This window comes from Mycetomoellerius zeteki, unplaced genomic scaffold (assembly GCF_001594055.1).
Source record: "Mycetomoellerius zeteki isolate Tzet28-1 unplaced genomic scaffold, Tzet1.0 scaffold98, whole genome shotgun sequence".
In the NCBI taxonomy this organism is placed as follows: Eukaryota; Metazoa; Arthropoda; class Insecta; order Hymenoptera; family Formicidae; genus Mycetomoellerius; species Mycetomoellerius zeteki.
In genome coordinates this window covers 2,434,409-2,456,915 of record NW_017258021.1, presented here as the reverse complement: position 1 = coordinate 2,456,915, position 22,507 = coordinate 2,434,409, and the positions used below count along the sequence as shown (strand labels likewise).

At 34.9% G+C, this 22,507-nt stretch overlaps 1 protein-coding gene across 3 annotated transcripts in view; it reads right to left on the bottom strand.

Moving 5' to 3' along the window:
- Positions 1 to 652: 652 nt before the first annotated feature.
- Positions 653 to 22,507, bottom strand: part of LOC108730981 (chaoptin) — a 105,899-nt gene continuing 84,044 nt past the window's right edge. For all 3 annotated transcript variants that reach the window (XM_018461001.1, XM_018461003.1, XM_018461002.1), the window contains exons 3-6: positions 9,626 to 9,938; positions 5,935 to 9,027; positions 3,310 to 3,653; positions 653 to 2,755 (exon numbers count right to left, since the gene is read on the bottom strand). In XM_018461001.1, the coding sequence (XP_018316503.1) occupies positions 2,213 to 2,755; positions 3,310 to 3,653; positions 5,935 to 9,027; positions 9,626 to 9,884 (4,239 nt within the window). In that variant the 5' untranslated portion in view covers positions 9,885 to 9,938 and the 3' untranslated portion in view covers positions 653 to 2,212. The remainder of the gene's footprint in view (positions 2,756 to 3,309; positions 3,654 to 5,934; positions 9,028 to 9,625; positions 9,939 to 22,507) is intronic.

The window sequence follows — 22,507 nt, the reverse complement described above, 5'->3', positions numbered from 1 at the left end:
TCCTTGCAGCTATGGCTTCTCCTTCGACGTATCAGATCGGAACTGATTGACGCTCAGGGATACTCCCGAGTTAATTACGAAATCTATGCGAACCACAGACGCGTTCTAAGCTGTCCGGTCTAAGCTGCCATTATAATTAATTAATTAGTCGTGTGAGATGACTTAACGGATCGCCGGAGATACGCTAGGAAATTCCATTTGGCTGAAATGGTAGCTGTAAATCTTAAACGAGATGTTTCATGCGCAATCGTGATAAAGCAAATAAACAATCGCGCGAGCTATAATAAAATCGATTCGTATAAAATTACAGATGATTATTGTAAAATCCGTAGTGCGGATTAAGTCTTATTTCTTTGGTTACGGCTGATATCCTTCTTTTGAGAATTTGTATTTTGTGTAGGTTTATCGTTCCATACACTGACAGAAAAAAAATGATATGTGTACGTAATTATTATTACTAATATTATAGCAGTAATAACAAAAATGGAGCTCTTAATCATAATTATTTTATCATGCAATTATAATTACGAATACCAAATACTTTTTTCTCAAAGTAATAATAAATTAAGATAAAAATTAATTGTTAATAATTAATTTGTTATTAAGGATTGAGGAAGTTATAATAATAACTGGAATAATCAATCTACAGCTTTGTGGGGTACTTTTATTAACCGAAAGCCTAGGCTATAATAAAGAATGCTATGTGTATACATATCCTCTATCTATATACAATAAACCGATTTTTTTCACGATATTCGATACACAATTAACATTTGGCAACTTGGAATCGATTATTTCTTCTTTTCTTTTTTTGGCAGGAATCACACATAGTCTTTCATAATTCAAGTGTTCGAATGTGTTTGTTCGAATGTCACGAGGTGTCTGCCTCGTAACGTGATATTATCAAAATCGAAGAGGCTAGATCACGATTGTTTGTAAAATCTTTCCTATCCTGATGTTTCAAAGACGATGATGCCGATGTCTTTCATTGAGGATAGCGTTTCTTCTTAATTACGTTAGTGCTGATCATTAGAAACTATCAATACGAATAAGTGTAATATTGCTTGCGCAGCACTATAAAGATGAATTTCATGGATACACGGACATCTGCATGGACATCATTATACCGCGATGTTTTACGTTACATATTTACAAAAATGTGTCGCGCCAAGTGTACGATACGCAGAAGGGTCTTGGAATTATGAAGGAAATTTTAAACGGTGTAAAAAATCAGTCTTCGTATGAGAGATTCGAAGTTTCGTGAGTGAAAGAGGATCGATACGTCGTTGCTCGGTTGCTCGTTTCGTAAAGTAGTGGAAATATAGCGCCGATAACAGTCGACGGTTTTTCCTCATGGTGTACATCATAAAAAAGAAGAGAAATCGTAAAGAGTAATTCGCTTCGATAAAATTTCCTGTCAAAATGCTAATTTTATCGCATATATTTGATTTTCTCGCAGGCAGTCCTTAAATTTCAGGCAAGAATATTTCTCGGTCTTTTGGCACGGATTTCGAATGCCATGACGTGCTGAAGTCGTGCATACTGATGTTTGTCGATGCTTTCTTGCTGATAATGATGAGATTAAGTCACTTGAGGACGTTCTTTTCTTCTCACAGCAGAAGTTGTTTATAACAATCGCGAGTGAGAGATTTGTACGTAGGAAACACATATTTTTGGCACTTTGCTATTTCGAATTCCTTCTTTCGTACACAATGTGAATTTAATCGCGAAAACATTGACGTTGCGGTCACGTTCGACGATATACGATATAAAAGTTCTTTTGCGTCCAAATGCTGTCGATTGAATAAGTTTATCGATTACCGTATTGTTTTGATTATTTTGCTATGTTAATCGAATAGCATTTGTCTCGTGGGTTACGCGAAGTAAAAGAAATTATGTCGAAATTATGTCTCGTGACAGCCGGAAGAGAACCATAATCGTCACGAATCACCGTTCCACGATGTGATCGACATAATAGACACGATTTTCTTATTCGATTATTTGGAACGCGCGTTAAAAGTTCGAAAACTCGATACTACACCCAGTCATCCTGCTCTTCATCACTTTTTCCGACGACACCGAAACTGTTGTTAACGCGACGCGTCGTCGTCTCCTCGTCGCAGCGCGATTATTAGCTGTAGATACTGGTGCAAGTCGACATGGTTTTCATCTCGATGTCAACGGTCTCTTTACGAGACTCCTTCACCTTTTGCTACGAGCTGAGGGGCGGGGGCCCGATGTTACTGATGAAACTCGGACAGGTATTCTCTGCTCTGTCGCCGCTCTGTAACGAGAAATGTCTGTAGGACATGTATTCCGGTGGATTCGAAGACATGGGCTGATCTCGTTTGATCGTCGCTCTCTGCTTCTTCATTTTCATGTAACCTAGAACGGAGATCAGCACCACAAAGACCACGAAACCCATGCAGCTGCCCACGATCAGACCTAGCCGTCTCGTAAGGATATTCGCCAAACTGCCCCTGTCGCTCACTGTGCCGTCGCCCACTATCGAATCGGGCGCGTCCAAAGTTCTGACTTCGGTACACCGGCTCGTAAGCGAGTTCACCATCACGGGCAACGAGGATCCTTCGATTACGTCATCATGCGAGGCGTTCCACTGCCAAGAGCCGATATCCTCCGGGATCGGCGTGCCCCAGCTGCCCAAACCAAGTACGCAGATCAGGTAGCGCGTGTCAGATGCCAACTTCGTCAATCTCACCGAACGTGCTTTTGGATCGAGCAGCTTACCTCGAACCTGAAACCCCGGTGGAAATATTTCGCCATCAACATGCGCGGGCTTCTTGCCTTTGCGTCAAGTAAATAAGAAATAACGTTCGAAGAAATAATGTAGCATATTTTTAGTCTGTATATAATAAATTATATGTATAAACTTTTAATATAAATTTTCAATGTATATATTTTCTTACAACGTGCCACATTATGTAAGAAAATTAAAAATATAAATATAATAATGTAATATAATATAATAATAATACGTTATGAATAACTAAATAAACATTGCGAATTTTGAGAAGAGCTACAGAAATTAATAATTTTACATTAAATTATATACCTATGTAATTTGAAACATAATTTAAAGTTATATTATTACAACAATTTTAAAGTTTTTATATATTTTAAATAAAAAGAACAATTTCACTTAATAATATATAATTTAATGGAAAAATATTCTATTTATAAATTGATGTATAGTTATTTCTTTTAATTTAATGTTACTTTTCTGTTCACTTTATTCAACGTAGCGTAAGGTCACGATTTTCCTCGCATAACAATAAAAAAACTCTTTACCTCGTCGACGTTGTCCAAGGCGTGGTACGCCACTTGGTATCCATGAAGGCCGGAATGATTCCTGCTCTGCCACGATACTAGAACGGAGAAGGGCTGAATGTCTTGAATTGCGAGTTTCAGGACCAGCGGAGCGGAACAGAAAGCGTGAGGGTCAAGATCGAGGAAGACGAGACCCCGGAGCTCGGGTGGTTGCTCGCATCTTAACAAACCGCCCTCGACGTCACCGACTCCGACACCATTTCTTCCGCGGCTACGACCACCACCGACCCCACTCACCAATTTCTGATGGTCTCTCAACCATTCCCACAATTCTTGCGATTCGCAGCCGCAATGTAATGGGTTCTCTGCCAATGAAACAAAATTGGCTATTGTTCGCGACATTCTATTCAACAAGATCGATTTAAAAACTAAATTCGAATTTTAAAGAACAGCGAATTAATATTGAAATATTGTCTCCAATATGCAAATTGTGGAAAATTGCACAATAATGGCATTATGAATTGACGAACATTTTGTAATATTGTGCTAAGATTTGCCATAACCACACAGCGGTTTCGTTAGAATAAAATTGTTAAAAATTAGACAAATCTAATTTGAGAAATGTAAATATTTTATAATTCACTTTCTTTCAAGAACATAATAAAGCGAACATAATAACGAGATAGCAGCAGTATATTGAAGAAAATCAGCACTCACGTTACTCGACTATTTTGAAATGCTCAACGAACGTTTCTGAAAGACTGATTAATATGCATTCCAAAAACTATTTTTGACTCTTTATTTATACATATAAGATAGGTAAAATTTATCTATCTTAAATATATAATATTTCATTACAATATTTTTACATTATAATTTAAGAATGAATTGTGTTAATTGTGCATTTTTTGAGTATATATGTATATATATATATATATTATATAGGATTAACTTGATCCCTTCGTACACACACACGCACGCACGCACGCACAATTATATTTCTAAATATTTTATAAACATGATATAACGAAAATATTTTTCTCAATTATAATATAATTTATAATCATATACTTTCTTTCCAAATTTAATTTTGCACATTGTTATTGTTTTATCGAAATATTATTTAAAAAATTATTGCACAAACAATTATCGATATTTTATAATAAGTCAATATTGCAGATTAAAAATTTTATGCAAAATTTCATCATATAATTTTATAAATGTTTTTCTATCAAGACTGTTAATTATCATATTATTGACCGAGCATTTTATGCAAGAACTGATGTCCGTGGCTAGCTGCTTTATACACAAACTAATTAAATTAAATGAAAATTATACTTATAATATGCGAAAAATCAGAAAAAAAGTCGCGGTAAAAAATGAAAAATAAACAAATCACTAATTCTACAATGAAAACTTTATTAATTTTAAGAGTTTTAACAACTTCGCACGATGATTTATATTCATGCTTTCCTAAACACGAGTAAACTCGTTTCCGGTCAATAACGTTCGAGCAACAAAAGACAAGCTGATATGTCTTTTGTTGCTTGAACGTTATTAAGGAAAGCATAAATATAAATCATCGTGCGAAGTTATTAGAGAATTCAAAATTAATAAAGTTTTCAATATAGTGTTTGTGAGTGTGTTTATTTTTCACTTTTATTTTTTTTCTAATTTTCTTATGTCTCGATCAATAATGTGTTAATAAAGAATATAATAATTAATATTACAAAAATATGATAATTTTCCAATATTAAGTATGTATTTGAATATCAAATAATTTTATTATATTGTATATTACTAGGCAATTTTGTTATATATTAAAAAATGCTTAAATAATGTACATTTTAATTATAATTTGATAACAGATTAATTTATCCGGTTAACGCAAGAATACATATTTATAAATTATACAAGTTTCACACAAAAAGAAATTTTTTAATAACTTGTATTTTGGTTGCTTCTACAATGAGACTTTATTCATTCTCCCCAGCTATTCATTGGAAATTTAATTCAAATACATAATTAAAAAATCATGTATAATAAATGTAAGTATTATAATAAATATAAATATCATTTATTCTCTCGCACATTGTAATTGACTAAAATTAATTACAGACCTCATACATTAACAATAATTAAATTTTATAATTCCGGTTCAATACTTTCCAATTAGCATAAAACATATCTACGTAATTCATGAATAAACGGATTAACGGGATGGTATTTTATTACCGTATATAGGGGTTAATATATGCTATCTCGGATCTTTTTATACATTTTGTAATAAAAGTTATATATAGCCCGTAATACATTTTAAATAAGCTCTCAAGATATATTAAGACGTTACGAGAAACTCAAATTCACGGATTTCACTGAAGGAAACGAGTTACGAGACTTGTTTGATTGTTTCAATGTTGAATATTGATTCGAGATATGGCGATACGTGACTGACGATACGATTGATTTTCAAGTAGTATAAGTAACTTTGCTCGGATCGATAGCCTTCCGCTATATAGACGAGAGAAAACTCTCGTATATCGTTTTCTTTCACGTGCAGTCGTGTCGTTGCTTTCGAGAAAGAGTAAGCAAGCGCGTGTGAGCGCGAAATTAATTACAAATACTAGGCGTGTTTAAGTAGCTCACCTTCAGCCCGCAAGCTCCTTATTTGCGTCTCGAGTGGTCGGAAAGCGTTCAGCGGCAAGTTCTCCAAGTAATTCCTACTCAAGTCAAGTAGACGTAACTTCTTCAAGGGTCTAAATGCCTCGCTAGAGATGGCGTTTATCCAGTTACCATAAAGATGCAGCTCCACTAGGCTAATTAAATTCTTGAACGTCACTTTGCCGACGATGCCGATCTGATTGTAAGACAGGTCCAGTATTTGAAGAGACTTGAGATCCTCCGGGAATTCTTCCAGCTCTTTTAGACGGTTATGCGTTAAATTGAGTATCCGTAAATGCTCCATGCCCTGGAGCCGTTCTTTCGGTAGGATTTCCAAGCTGTTCATACCGAGATGAAGAGTGAGCAAATTTGGGAGGCTGCGAAATGCACCTGGTGATACTCGCAAGATGCAATTTTGACTCAGATAAAGATGCAACAACGCCGGAAAAGCCTCGAAATCTTGCGAGGTCACTATGCTCAGATTGGTGCCGGATATATGTACCTCCTGGAGAATAGGATACATCGCCTCCGATGGCAGATCATGGATTCTGTTTAGAGGGTTTCGCGTAAGATTTAACCAGGTCAGACCGGGAAGATTCTGACCCGAGAGAGCCACCGCGGGTATTTGCCGAAATTTATTTTCTGATAAGTCCACTCTGCGCAACAAGGACGAATGCGCGAAGAAGTTCGCTGGTAGAGCGTTCAAATTGTTGAGACTGAGATCTACGGATATCAAACGCGATAGATTAGCCATCGCGAAACCGGACATCGTTTCAATCTTATTGTGGCTCAGATCCAACTCTCTCAAATGCTTCAAGCTGGCGAAACTGGCCACGTCGACATTGAGAATTTCGTTGGTTGATAATGTGAGAATCTCGAGATTGAGGGCGCTCGCGAGTGCCGAGTATGGGATATCCTGGAATCGATTATGATTCAGATGTATCTCCCGCAGTGATAGTAATCTGTCGAAAATACCTGGCGGCAGAGCACGCAGATGATTATGGTTCAGGTGTAAACGCGCCAGATTTCGATTCAACACGAAGATAGTCTCCGGCAATTGACTTATTTGCGAGCTGTCCAGGAATAGCTCCTGCAAAGACGGTAATCCATTAAAACAGTGCTCCGTGATCTGACTAAAATTGTTGCCGGACGCTGCGAGTGTTCGAAGACCGGGAACATGCAGACGCAGCAGTGCCGTCGCTGTGAGGAGATTGTCGTTCAAATTAAGATCGAACAAATTGTTGAGTCCACGAAAAGCACCGTTTTCTATCGTGGTTATCGAGCAGTTTTTTAGATTTAATGTTTTAATTGGCAAATCTTCTTGAAAAATCCCGTCTTGTAAAACGGTGAGATAATTATTCGCCAGGTCCAACACTCTCAGCTTTTTAAGAGCCGTTAATGCGTAAGGATCGAGTCTTCTCAAGCCGTTATCCTGTAAATATAGTTCCTCAAGCTCGTGCAGTTCCGAAAATGTCCTTGCCGTTACATGACTCAGCTTATTCATGCTGAGCTCGAGAAATTTTAAAGCCTGCATCGGCTGAAAAGCGCCGTCTTCAATCCTGGATATAGAATTGTTCGTCAGATAAAGGCGTTCCACCAAAAGGAGATCCCTAAAGAGAGGAGCTTGCAGGTGTGTCAGTTTGTTGTGACCTAGCCACATGATTCTGACGGACGCTTGGCCGCGCAGAGAGTCATTGTGTAAAACGGCCAAGCCATTGCTATCCAGTTGAATAGACACCAAAGAGCTTCCACCGGAAGACGATTCCAAGGCGGACAGCTGAAAGACATCGCCGAGCATGGTCAACTGATTGCCCTGCAGATTAACGTGCTGGAGACTATTCAATGTCCTCAGCGCGCCCGTCTCCATAGAAGTAATAGCATTGTTTTGCAAATGCAACTCGAGGAGCGCCGGAAGTGGCGTGAAAACACCGCGTTTTACCTCCGTTATATGATTATCCTGCAGCCGCAGCTCGCGCAATTGATGCAACTTAAGGAATGTGCCCGGCTGTAACTCGCGGATCTTGTTACCGTCCAGGGAAAGCGACGAGAGGTTTTCGCAATGCTCCAGGAATTCCCGCGGCACTTTCTCGATGTAGTTGTTACTCAGATGCAATTGCGCCAGCTGCGTGAGACTCGTGAGACCCTTGGCGTCTATTCTACGGATGGCGTTCTGCTGGAGATACACCACTGCGAGGCTGACGCTGCCGGCGAACGCATCTCCCGGGATCTCCAGGATATTGTTTTCCGCCAGATAAAGTTCCCTCAATTCGGGTAGTCGCGCGAACACACCGCCGATATAGTGAATGTGGTTATGACTGAGTTCGATCGTGCGCAGACGTTCGTTCCCCTTGAATGTTGCCACGTCGAGGAAGACTATTTTGTTGTGGCTCAAATCGATCGATTCTAGATCCTTCAACGACGCGAAAGCGTCCTTGTGTATGCTCTCAATGGAGTTGTAGTAGAGGGATAGGGTGTGAAGGATGGGACAGGGTCTGAAGCAGTCCTCGGCCAGTTTCTCGAAATTGTTGCTGCTCAAATCGAGAATCAGCAGAGAGCTGAGGAGACTGTATCCGTCGTCGGGCAGCTCCGATATCTCGTTCCACGCCAGCCTGAGTGAAGCTAAGCTCTCGAGTCTCCTCAAGGGAGCCATGGGAAACAGTTTCAACTTGTTTTCAGCTAAATCCAGATCACTAAGACTGTCCTCGAGGCCCGCGAACGCGTATTCAGAAATTTTCGATATTTGATTTCCTTTCAGAGTCAGCTTCATTAGCTTCAAGCCATAAAAACAGTAGGACGAGAGATCTTGTATCAAATTCGTCTCGAGATCCAAGGCAGCTAGCTTTCGTAGATCAGCCAATGATTTTTGAGGTACGTGGGGCAAACGACCGGAAACTAGTGCCAAGGATTCCAGGCTATCTTTCAAATTCGTAAAAGCGCCCTCGCTTACTTCCCGCAAAGATGAATGTGATATTTGAAGATGTCTGATTTGTGAGCCGGGCGGGAAGGCACCCTCTTTTAGTTCTTCGATGCTTTTATCGAGCTCATAAACACTCAACGACTGTACCATCGTGCCCGCGCCTGGAAACGATCGTAAAAGACATGACTATTAATTTCATTGAATCGCGATAGCATAAACTTCGAATTTGACAGCATTGGCTGATTGCACGTTTCATTAGTTTTATGGAACGCATTACAGAAAATGGTTTTCTTCCACCGCATCAATTTTACATTGTAGCTACATAGAAATATAAGAAAGTACACATGTACTGGTAGTTGAGCATTAAATGAGATGTGACGAATAAGTTTAAGCAGAGCGGCTTAATTGATAGCCGATGCTTTTGTCATTAAATATATTTAATCGCGTTTAAACATTATAAAGAAAAATTATCACTACAATTATTATAATCACAGTAATATACGTGTATAATTTAAAATTTTAAATATGTTATAATCTATAAATTTTTTCATAGAAATACTTATTTCGGAATTCGAAAATATTATATAGTATGTATATTCAATATAATATCGATATCAATAATTTCTAACGTTTACATTTCAAACAATGTTGCTTCACAAAATTATAAAAATATTTTATTATATGCAGTGAAGTCACATTTCATGTCTTGATTATATCGTTAAGAAGTCTTGTTTTTGTTCTCTTAATCGTTTAGCTTACCGCTGCTACTGAGCACGCCTTGCAACGTAGTTCTTAGAGTCTCTTCCGTAGCGCCAGCGCATTCCAGAAAGAGACCGTCTTCAAAGTTATAGCAGGGACAGCCTGTTATTATTTCCGGCGGCGGACATTCAGCTATCTGAGCGACAACTTTAAATGTAATAAAATTCTGAATTAACAGAATCTGAAGGACCATCCTCGGTATCCGCCGTCGATCTACAGCGTACGGGTGATCTACCCGTCGTTGCGGATCTCGCGTCATCGTATCGTCACATCCGTAATCCCGTTTTTCGCCTGACAGACCGCAAGAAGCTTTCTGGAACATAAAAATCACAAAAAAGAAACTGAAATTAAATCTGCAGAATTGCGTCAAATGATGAGTTGTATGTAACTAGAATTCGCAATGTGAAGAAAAGTTACAGCAATATGTTAATATTTTTTTTCATTTATTTTAGATGCTAAAGCAATTCCCTTTGAACTATATAATCAAAGTTATATTTTTTAATAAATTACAATTTTTTCATTTCTATATGTTCGTACAAAGTAATAACTTAAATTATTATCTTTGTAAAAATTTTCTTGACAAATATTTACAACTGCCTTTGTCATGAGAGATTTTTGTTTGAATAAATCTACGGATAAAGTTGAACTTTGCCTGGCAGACACTATGCAACGCGTGTTGGAGCATGTTTACGAAAAAGTACAGCCAAGCTCTCAGAATTGTGCGAATAGCTTCCTTGAATAACAAAGAGTGCACGTCTCGCTAAGACGGAGGTGAATACGAATACACAAGGATATAAAAATTATTTGATTCGTGTGAGAAAAAATTGTGTTACCTTAGTTTCTTGAGACAGTTATTTTCAATAGTAAAGGAAGTAAAGGAACAATTTTTGTTGGCAGTTTTTTAAATAATATATTTATAAAAATCTATATCAAATATTCTCATCATAAATAATTTAAATTGAGCTAGTTAAAAGATATATATTATTATTCTTTATTGAAATATTGATCTCTTTGGCGGTCTTTCATCATGACAATTAAAATTTAAAAGCTGGATTTAGTGATTTTTTTAAAAGTATTTGTGATAATGAATGTGTTGGTGAATGTGACAGTTTTTGTAACAAGTTTCGGCAATTGAAATAAATGAGATAATTTAAGTTTGTATTTACACAGAAAAATAAAAGTAAATGCTGTCATACTAGCAAAATATAGTGAATTTATTCTTAGTTTTGATTACTTTTTTAAATGAAAGGCAGATAAGAAGATAAATAAACAATGTAGAATAAATTTATTTATAAAAGGTAAGTTTTTATTATTTTTAAACATATTCTATTCTGCATCAGTATTATTAGTAAACGTAAGATATTTTTTCTCTCTCTCCTTTGCTCTCTTTTCACAAAAAAATTTTTTTTATATAAAAAGCAATTACTGGAGTCAATTACAGAGAATTTCTTTATAGTTTCGTTCAATCAAAAAATTTTATCTCTAACAATTTCCTTTTTCCATTATCTGTTATCTATTTTTATATCATCATATACTAATGGCATCCGTTACAGATGATTAAATTGGGAACCGAAACTGGAATCTTTCCCTTGCCAGATTGCTTTTACTATTAAGTTATCCAGATCTTATACGTTGATATATATTTTCACTTATTTATATATATTTTAACGATAACATTATATATGTATGATTCATACAATTTTTGAAAGGGATTCTTCTTTACAGTTGAGATTGTAGGAAAGAAATAGAGAAGTAAATCAATACTCGTAATAATATATTTTAAATTTTGTATGATGTGACTCTTTTTATAGATGTAATAATGCATTTACAATGCACATAAAATTTCTTAAAAATAAAACCATATATCTATATGTGTTTCTTTTTACATAAATTGACTTCTTTTATTATTTTGTGTATAAAAGTATTGAGATGAGCTCATTGAAAAATCAATAATTTATGAGATATTTTATATTTTATTTAGACTTTACTTCGCGTATAAAAACTATTGTAGACAACGTTAGCAACTTCTTCGACTATATCCAAAGTTTTACGTAGTAGAAAAAGTTTCGTACACAGAACTGCTGTTACTGAATATAACATGACACGAAGTTGCACACACAAAGACAATGTTCTTAATTTGATAGTATCTGTCAAGGGAATACTATTCAAATAGACCGGCGACGTCGACGGTTGTTGACGATGCTAATGAGTTTCTGTCTAAATGACATTTAGTTTGAGTATATAGAAAATACACAATGGGAACTATTTGAAAATATCATTTATAAAGTTGCGCGCTTCCTGTGCAGTATTTAATAGAAAATCATGTTATATGAGATTTTCTAAACATGATATTCATAAATACATCTTTAAGAGATGTCATGGTCTTTCTTACATTTCGTAATTGGAAATATAATATATCAAAAGTACACTGTTAAATTGATCGTAAAAGTATTATATATAATAAATAAGCTTTCCTTCTAATATAGAACTTCAAAGCTGATACGTTATGCAGAAAGGACGAACAGTCATAAAGCTTTTTACGCGTAATCGAGCGGAGGCAATAGCCGATTCAGAAATCTGTATCACAAAGACGGCGTCTAGACCGAATCGATTTTTCGTGAGCGCCAAGCCGCGATATCGCGCCATTCACGCCCAACTAGATCCACGAATGCCTTTTCCTTCTGACCCGGCTGGAGGATCGCAGTGCGAAAAGCCTCAATAGGGCCACACCATTCTCATCTACATTCACATCTGCACGCTTCCGCGGAGCGTCGATGAACATCACCTTTACGATCGGTGAAACATACAACAAGAGACGTTCCATCGGTCGTACGTGCTAAAGGCTTTAAAACTCGAATCCAGTAAGACGCGCCGGAAAGCACTCGCAAGAGATCACTGAAGAGGTTTCTCGTAAAATATGATTAACTAAGTCTTAAAAGAGTTGGACGTGCGCGTGCTATATCCAGTAGATCCGGATCTACTGGAAAATATTTTAGAAAGTTCTTTTACGAGTTTGAAAGACATTTATACTCGTCAGTAATATTTTCAGTTTCAAAGATAGAATTTCTTGGCAAATAAAATATCTGTCAAAATGACAGAAGCAAACAAATAACAATTCCACTAATATACACACGATAAGTATACGTACGTACGGGACACCTACGCGCGAAGAGAGAAGGGTAAATGAGTCTGCAACTTGAAGGGTAATAGTATCGGATCTTCTCTCACTCTGTTTACCAGCGAGCGAGTCAACGTACTCCGATTATTTCGCAGCGAGCGATTAAGGGCGGATTCACTTGGAATTCAAGAAACGTTTTCAATTTGAACATTAATCTTCGTACAGAAACGTCGGTTCAGCGTTATATCGGAATCCCAGCTGCAGCTATCCTTCCTTAAGTATTTCGATCGAGTGGCTGGGCAAACTCGGTGGCCCCGGTATACCTTTCCGGTTTCTATTCGCCCTACTGATCCCAGGGAATATGTTGTTCGCAGGGCATATGTTGCATTCCTGGCACGATCGCCATAAACGTTCCGTGCTCTAGGAATCTGGTGTACGACGCGCCATTAGTAAACTAAGATATCGCGATCGTGAAGCTTCTCGATTTGAATTATTGGAAGGTAATATTGATAAAATTAAATCACACGGTGGCAAATGAATTAGCGAATCAATAACGTGGTGGCAAATTGCCTTTGAGCAGTTATAAAAACGAATGCATTTTCTTTATGACTGCTTTTAACCTTCCAGAACTGACGGTGAATCTATTGGACCACTCAATTAGATTCTTTATTGTATCTGTAAATTTAAATTATTGTTATTAAAATAAAATTAGTATTTATTCCTTTTTATGCGAGTTGTCATTTTGGTTCTTCGAAATTAATGAATACCTTTTAGTCAACATAAATTAAATGGATCTCACAGACCCAGCGTTAGTAATTGTGTTATTAGATTTTGCATCAGCTATGGAGAATTAATGACGTTAAATATATTTGAGATAAAATAATTATTTTTCGATATTTGTTTCCATTTCGTAGTTATCTTTATTACGTACATTTTCCGATATTTGTCTCTATATTTGTAGTTGTTTCTATTACGTAGATTCTTACACTTATTTAAAATGTTATTTTTTATTCAAAGAGAGGGAGGGAATTCAAGCCGTACATTCAATACCTGTTTATCGATCAGCAAATTTAAGAATATTAAAGAATCTTAGTGTGCATGAAGGAGAAATTGGTCTACTCGCACGAGTGGCTCAAAGCACACTCTTTTCAAGCCGACGCGACAGAGGATTATAACTCGTGGAGAGAAGAAGATACTTGAGAATTCAGTAGAAAATGCGCTTTACGAGACATACATCGTTTCGATCCAAGTGTACGGTTATATGTATACGTATTCCTTGAGAGCGTACTCAGCGCTTCATGCAACACCGGCGGTAATAAAGCGTGAAAACGTTTCTCCGTTGCTTCGTGGCGCTGTTTTAACGCGATGAAAACAGTCAGCGCACTTCAGCACGAGGAAAAACGAACGTGTCTCTTTCAGCACGTCCATTTCCTCGTCAGAACCTCTCACCCTGCCCCAAAGAAGTTCAGCAATGGAATTAAAAGGTTTACGTGAAACTAAAAACGTTCTTCTTGTTTTCTCGATTCTTTGTCGAATTATTTGCTACTCTACTCTGTTATGTTTTTGCATTAATGTACAGATATCGCTCTGTTGATAGAAGAACAACACAAGTAAAAAATTAGCATTTTTGAGATAATAAAAGAAAATCGACCTTAAAAATTAATATATTTTTGTGGAAAAACAATACATTTGTAGGTTTTTAACAAGCATTCGCTTGATAATTCAATAAAGTATCAGGCCAATAAACAAGATGGGTATTAGTTTCTTTAAACAATTCTAAATATATATATATATATCAATTAATATAGATAAAATTTCATATTTTTTATACAAAAAGTTATGTCTACAGCATGGAGTTCAAATTTTTATTGTAAAAGCATATTGAAATGTTATCTAGAATATCGCCAAAATAAATTTTATAAGTTTCAGTTTAAAGACTGTTATTAATAAATGTTCGTATTATAAATCTTGATTAAATTCTGATAAAAATTTTCTTCGTTAATTTACAATGTTTCGATAATTCATCTCATATTATGAAACCACTGTTTGTCATGAGAACTTGAAAGTTATGATTAAATTTCATGATTTACATTACGTCGGTTTCGAAATATAATACATCACAATTTTGAAACTATGCTTCGACAACATGATATTTTGCTTTCACATTATCTAGATATTTATACGACACAACTTGTAAACTTCAATTAGTAGTCGCTCTTTTCGACACATTGCTGTGTTAATAACATGTATGCACATGCGTATTAATTACTTGATAAAGAGCTTCGGTATCTAGTAGCTACTGCGATTGGTTACTACTCAAGCTTTCTCATCAATAATCTATTTATATAATGCAACTGTAAGCAAATATTACAAGAAGTACTGCGTTGATTAAATCATTATTCCAAATGATTCCTACTAATAAATGTTATGTTTAACAAGCGACGCAGTAAAATAGCTGCTTCGCAAGATTAATCCGGGAAGTCACTTGTAACCTGTTTTTATATCCCAGCGATAAAAAATATAAATTGTTGTAAAATGTTGTTTTGTATGAATATTGTTCAACATATTTTCTTTCTTTTTTAATAATTATTCTTTACGAACCTTTAAATATGTAATTTTTAAAAAATCTGCAATAAAAATATATTCATATATCAAAAACCTTCAAAAAATGAGATGTCCTAAAGACGTTCAAGAGATGGATAAAGTATAATATATGAGAAAGCGTTATATTAATCAAAATCTTTATTTTTTTAAATGCTTTTTTTTTAAATAATAATAAATTACTTGATGTGCTTATTCTGTTTAATATTTATTTGGTTTCTATAATATATTTACTTTTTTTTTTAAATTGTCAAATACTCTAACAAATAGTAATTAATATACAACATATTGCTAATAATATAGTAATTTTATTTGGAGTGTAAAAATATTCCAGGTGACATAAAAAAATCAGGTAGTAATTTCCAAATTAACTCAAATATCTACGATTCATCCCTCTGCCATTATTTAAGACAGGAGAAATAATTAATTCTCTGCGCATTGTGGCAATGTCGAAACTGTATTCAGCACTGTGTTTTTACGTTGGCTATTATATTGTGCCTTTCATTGCAAACTGCGTATAATTTCAAGAATATGCCACTACGGTTGCCATATATAAAACCACGGCACGGCACGATATGTTGAGATATAGGCGGCGTCATAAAACCTAATGCCAGTATCCGCGATATGTTTCTTCACATGTACGTTTCTTCCCTCACGAGTCTCGACCGCGCCTTGAAAGATTACCTACCCTCTTTTCCAGCAGAAGTGCAGCTTTCCCATACGTGGGCATGACTTGCGCCACACACGGTGTTTCGTGCATTCGCAAAACTTGTTTGCCGCATATTACATTTGGTGGTTAAATGTACCGTGAATCCAGTTCGTTTATCGGAGCGTTCAAGCGATTTGATTGCAAATCATGCGCAGAACTTTGGAGCGACTCTTTCATCATATAGATATGCGTGCATGTGTACACGCTTTATATCTCCTTGATATCGGAACATGAATTGGAGATTAAACATAACGCATTGAATGAACAGTATAACGTGCAGAAATACATGCGCGGGAGTGAGAAATGTCAGAATTAATGAGCGACATATCGGAGATAAATTATCTAACGCAGTGATGCGCAACTTGTGGCTCACCTGTGAATTTTTTTGTGGCTTACTAACTCGTCAAAAACTAGTCGAAAATATATTTTCTATTTTATGCAAACGAAATAAACATTATACGGTCCAAAAGATTTTATCTATATTAAAAATGACCCTTTGAGACTGACTCTTAAAAAAGCGCAGCACTGATCTAACGGATGAATTCATCAGAAAGTATTGACCGTGTATAGAGGACAACTAGCTATTCGATCGTAATTGATAGAAATCTGTGTAATATAGTGTGTGAGCTGTCGTAGGCACGAATAGCGCTTTGCACGGGGTATTAAGGTCAGGCAGGCACATTTGCTGGGACGACGCGATAACAGCTCTCGTTAAATTTGATTGGCACTAGCACAATCATTTCATCAGTTAGATTTACTATGAATATAATTGTCATTAAATCGCACTTAATTGCAATGTTGTCATTGTAGTGTAATTATGATTAATTTTCTACGATATAAGCTTTTAATATCATTTTATTAAATTAATTTCCATTCTGGTAAATTGCGTTCTGTTGTAATATTTTGTAATATTACATTTATTCATAATTGTTTTTGAATAAGATTTGACATGCAATTTGATTTTCAAATTAGAAAAGGTACGGTACTTGTAACTGAAACAAAAATAAAGATAAACATTCCTCATAATAATTTTTTTACGGTGTTTTAAGATGCTCATTTAGAGCATCAATATGATTAAATTGCTTGTGTCAATTTAATTTATGATATTACCATCCGAGTTTCAGTTTAGGATTGCATTTCAAGACCGAAAATTAAATCGGCGCGTAGTTTATAGAACTCGATATTTATATAAATTCGCACCGAAATATTATTAAGCATCAGGATTTAGACCAAATAAGACATTTTCCTACTTAGTTATGTTATTTAAATATAAATATATGTGTTTTAATTTAATAAAACCTTAGTAAAAGTAAAATACCTATGTTTGAGTCTTTACGGTTAATAATGATAATGCATAAATTATACACATATTCATGAGGCAATAAGATTTAATTCACAAATAATTGTGTACTTATCAAATGTACTTGCCAAATAAAGTTAACTGCAGACGTTTCAACTCTGGATTTCAGTTCTCTTCACTGCGATAATTGGTGAGGTCGAGTACAAACGTTTGTACTTGATTTCACCAATTATCGTACTGAAGAGAACTCAAATTTAGAGTTGAAACGTCTGTAGTTAATTTCATTTGGTAAATACATTTCAATTGTTTGTGTATGTGAATTAAATCTTATTGCCTTATGAATGTATAATTTACTCATTAATACATATATAACCACAGAAGCGTACATAAACATTTTATATTGAATTTATATTCTTACAATTAGATCCACAAATATTATTAAAATTTAATTTACTTTAATTTATTAAAACTTGATGCTTAATTATTGTGGCTATAAATAACCAGGAAAAATGCATGGTCAGTCTACATTGTAGTTGAAGTAGAAATAAATATCGTAACCAAAGCCAAGAATCCGAATAGAATCAAAATATACAGCGAATGCTAGTATAGTAAATGGGGCGCATCGACATGTGCAAATTCACTGTTAAATGTATAATCGATTTTCTTAGAGGAATTCTTAAAAGGATTATTTGTCTTGTTCGCCATACTTGTGGTTTATGTCGATAATAGTGTACAAGTTCTCATTCGAGCATATTTTCTTTGTATACAGTGAATGATAACTCGTTGCCTCAGGGATGTTACATGAAGTATCTTTTCAGTCGTTTTGTAGCGGAAAACTTGCTCGGATCTCAGTGCATATATGTATATATGTTCTACGTACTTCGTATATGCATTACGTACTTCATATATTATATATGCTTATCTTCACGAAATATTATCTCGAAGTAATTTTGTCTGCAAACAAAAGAATAAAATGATCAAATTATAGTCCGTATTCCTGCCTAATATACCTATCTTTTATTAATAAATATGTTCATTTATTTTGAAAGTTTATATGTACGCACAAAAAACATTTTGTATTTATGTTAGAAAGAATCCACTGAAATCCTTATTAAAATTTTGTATTGAATTTTTAATATCTGAGTATTAATTTAACACAATGTGATTGTGTTATTTCAGTATTTTGTATTAAATTAATATTTTCAACATTTTTTAGTGTTAAAATAATACAACTTACGAGTAAGTAAACAAATAACATAAAAATAACGTTTTCTAAAACAAAAATTCTAAGATAAATGAATGAAATGTTAATGTAACATATTATATATATATATATATATATATAGGTAAATGTTAATTTTAATGAAGAAGTATGATTGCTTACAAATTATGTCAATGTTATGTTTTTTGTGTTAATTTTTTACATAATATTATTTGCATAATATTATTTACTTTCTAATATATTCATCTTGTGCTAAATTTAAGACAAATTTTCTAATTCTATGTAACTCTGAAAGTTTATAGTATATGTAATGTAAGCTATGGATGATATTCATAGTTTGTTCATATTCAAGATCGTTTTAAGTAATGTCTTAAGATATTAATACGTGATTGGTTTGTAACATCTTTTGATTGTAATATGATCTTAAATATAAGATCCGACTATAAATATCGGTTTATATATGCTAAATGCGCATTTAAAGACGCATTTATCGATAAAAATGAGTTATGAATACGGACCACCTGTAAGATCGTCTTCTTTATCTACGTTTATAAAATATATGATTTCGACCAGGGATTGGAAGTATAATAACTTAAAGAGTGTATTTGTCAGAATTATTCATCCAATAAATACAGTTTTAAATCGAAAAATATTTAGTTAAAACGCGCATCACGTTTATTTCGTCAGACGGACTTTCCTTAAAATAGTAGTTGAGCTCCCTGCAGGATTTCTTTTGCTCAGAGAGATCCGACTGCTTGCGGATATTGCTTCTCTGTGCATCGCCTTTTAACCGGTTTACCTTGTTCCTTCGCGAAGGGAAAAGCAAAGCCGGGCTTGCTAGCATCGAAGAAGCTACCAATTTCCGCAGCGCCTATCCTCTTTCGAACGTTTTCACTTCGAAGATCTCCGCTAGAAGTGGCTTGCGAAGAATCTCTGAAACTGGTGGGTTAAGTGAATTCGGGGTGTCCTGGTTCGGATTACCACCTTCCAATTTTACCGTCTTCGGTGGCTAACGGGAACGCGAATTCGCTTTAGATTTAGGTCCGCGATCACCTTAAGATTTGCGTGATTCGAAAGGCAGAGTTTATCTAACTTTGCATTATCAGCCAGGCTTACGCGGTTTGATCTTGAAAAGAAGATCGCGCGCTCGAAAGAGATTCCATTTTCTGCTTATATACTCAATCGCTTAGAATCGATAGCACTTATTCCCTCATGAATAATTGGTACCTTAAAGTAATGAAAGTTCAAAAAGTATCTTGCATATAAAGTGTTGTATTTTTAATAGGCTGTTGCTTCGTAATATTGCTTTGTAATTTATAGAGTAAAATTTACGATAAATTTATTACCATTTTACTACCATTCTCATTATATCGTATCAGTACGCGAAGACTAATCAATTATTGTAACTTATTTGATTCATAATTTATAACGCAAATACAAATTGCGTTAAACAAATGTATGAAATAAATTATGATGAATTATTGGTCTTATACTAGGGATTAGCGTCATGTAATATAGCGGTAACAAACTTTAGACATAGCTTTCGAGTTAACGTGAACCCGTGCGACGTCTTGCGTTACATATTCACATCGTAGTTTCGAACAAGTTCTGATCTGTTCGCTCCGAAATTATGCGAAAATGGGTTACATATTTGGTTCACAATTTCGTACATCTACATATTATTTATATATGATATTGAACTGTGACGTTAATGACAATTCATTTTTTTAAATTAGATATTAACTATTTATCCTTAAAAAGAATCACTTTCTATGAATATACTTTCGTTCGTCTTTAATCGTTCATGCCAGTAAAATTCCTCACAAAAAGCACGGAGAATAATAGTTAGGCTATTTTTATGATGTGGAAAGAGAACAGAAGTGAAATTGTAGGAAACTAGCTTGGGAGAGATTCCTACCGGTTGAATTAACCGAGACGAGAATACGTTTCGTATGTTTCTTCTACCCGAAAGCGTAACATTCGTCTGGAATACCTCGATTTGGAGAGCCTGAGACGAATACAAACGTGATTTGAATATTTCAACCGCTAATAAGAAGAGCCACAAAATTCCCAGCGCGTATCTGCCATCCTATGAATTATTTTTTCGGTACCGTTGAGTACAACAAAACATCCGATGAATATTTCATATGCAGAATATTTGTCAAATTATTTTGCATTGCGCGCAGTCCGGGACGTCGTGATTATTTACTATTTTACTTAATTCGCACATCTCTCCATTTCACGAAAAAAATTGTCCGTTAAAATCTTCGCAAAAGAATCTGCTTATACGCCATCGTCTTTCCGATTATAATTATTCCACGATAATATTATAGAACTAATTCACAGAATACTGACGGGAAATACATAGGTTTGCCGTACGCGGAAAGCCATTCGATATCCGCTTTGTAGTTCAACGCAATGAACATAAGGGATGCATTGCTGTTCGGCGGTGAATCGATGCTGCGACGAATACCAAATACGTTCGTTATGTCACACAAGCATGGACTGGGCGACGTGCCCGTAAACTCTCGAGCACAAGACAATCGGTCCTTGCGGAAACAAATGTATGATGTCCCAGAGCCTCGATCAACGAAACTGCTATGTCTCGTTTTAGTAGAGAGGGATGGAGAACGGATGGGTGAAGATGGTGAGGACCGCTCCTGTGAAAACCGGATTCTGTGAGTATTGGCACATACGTAATCTCCTTTCGGCCTCGTTTCCGGAAATCGCTGATCTTTGAGGAAGCATTCCTTCGTACATCTCGGTAGCCCAAAACCCGGCGACTGGGATCTTCACGTAAAATAGTTTTGAGGTGCTTTGACGGGATAGAACTCCCGAAAATTTACTGCTCTCGTCGTACGTGCAGTAACTCAGGGTAAGATCCGGGAAGAAATGCTCGCGAAAGTGGAAGCAGGAAACACGCTTCCCACTGCGCCGATTTAAAGTTGAAGAGCCCCCTTGATTCCAAGGCGATGATTCTTCTCAGAATTCTTGGTGACATCGTTTCTTTTTGTTATTACACTCAACTGTAAATATAAAAGCTTCGTGGTTTATGTTGCGGATATCTGCGAAGAGGTAACAACTAGCTGAAATATTGTCCCACAGATGACATCATTTGATTTCATATGATTTCATTTGATTACAAATAATTTTTTTCATTACATATGAAGTCATTTGGTAAAATATACAATTTCATTTAATATTATATAATTTCTTGTGGTTGCACATGTAATTATCGAACTATACATAAAGATTTTATATGAATTTTATAATGATTTCGAGTACTCTGTCCCACAATTACATTAAGTGATTACTCCCTCGGATATCTGTAATAGGTATACAAGAATATTACACTGGCATGAATTGATCTGACAGAAATCAATGCACAAAGTCGAAGATAATTGTCTTCCGTAGTTTTTTCGAAGTCAAATGTAGTCTTATTTAACATATTACTCTATCACAATTTTGAAAAATTTACGGTTAAATTTTCAAAAAAGGCTATTTTAGTGTATTTTGACGTGTTATAATTATGACATGTGATATGTTACAGAAAAGTTTTATTGTAATGAAGATTAAGTATGTTAGGACTTTCACTATTTAAAAGATATTTATTGTGTTAATTATTACTAAAAAATATTTACGAACTTATATACTACTAAGATTCTACTTAAATTTAAAAATATTTTTTAGTCATGTTATTCAAACTCAAGGATTTTTTAGACCGACAAATACTAATCCAATATCGAAGTTGATGAATTCAGAATAAAAAAATCAATATGACGGATATTAAAATAAAAAAAATTTGAATTTTTAATGAAAGAATTTATGTACAGAGATTTTAATACAATTTAAATTGAACTTTAATATTAGATTAGTGTTCAGAATTGAAAAACATTTTTGCATAATATAATAATAAATTTGAATAATATAAA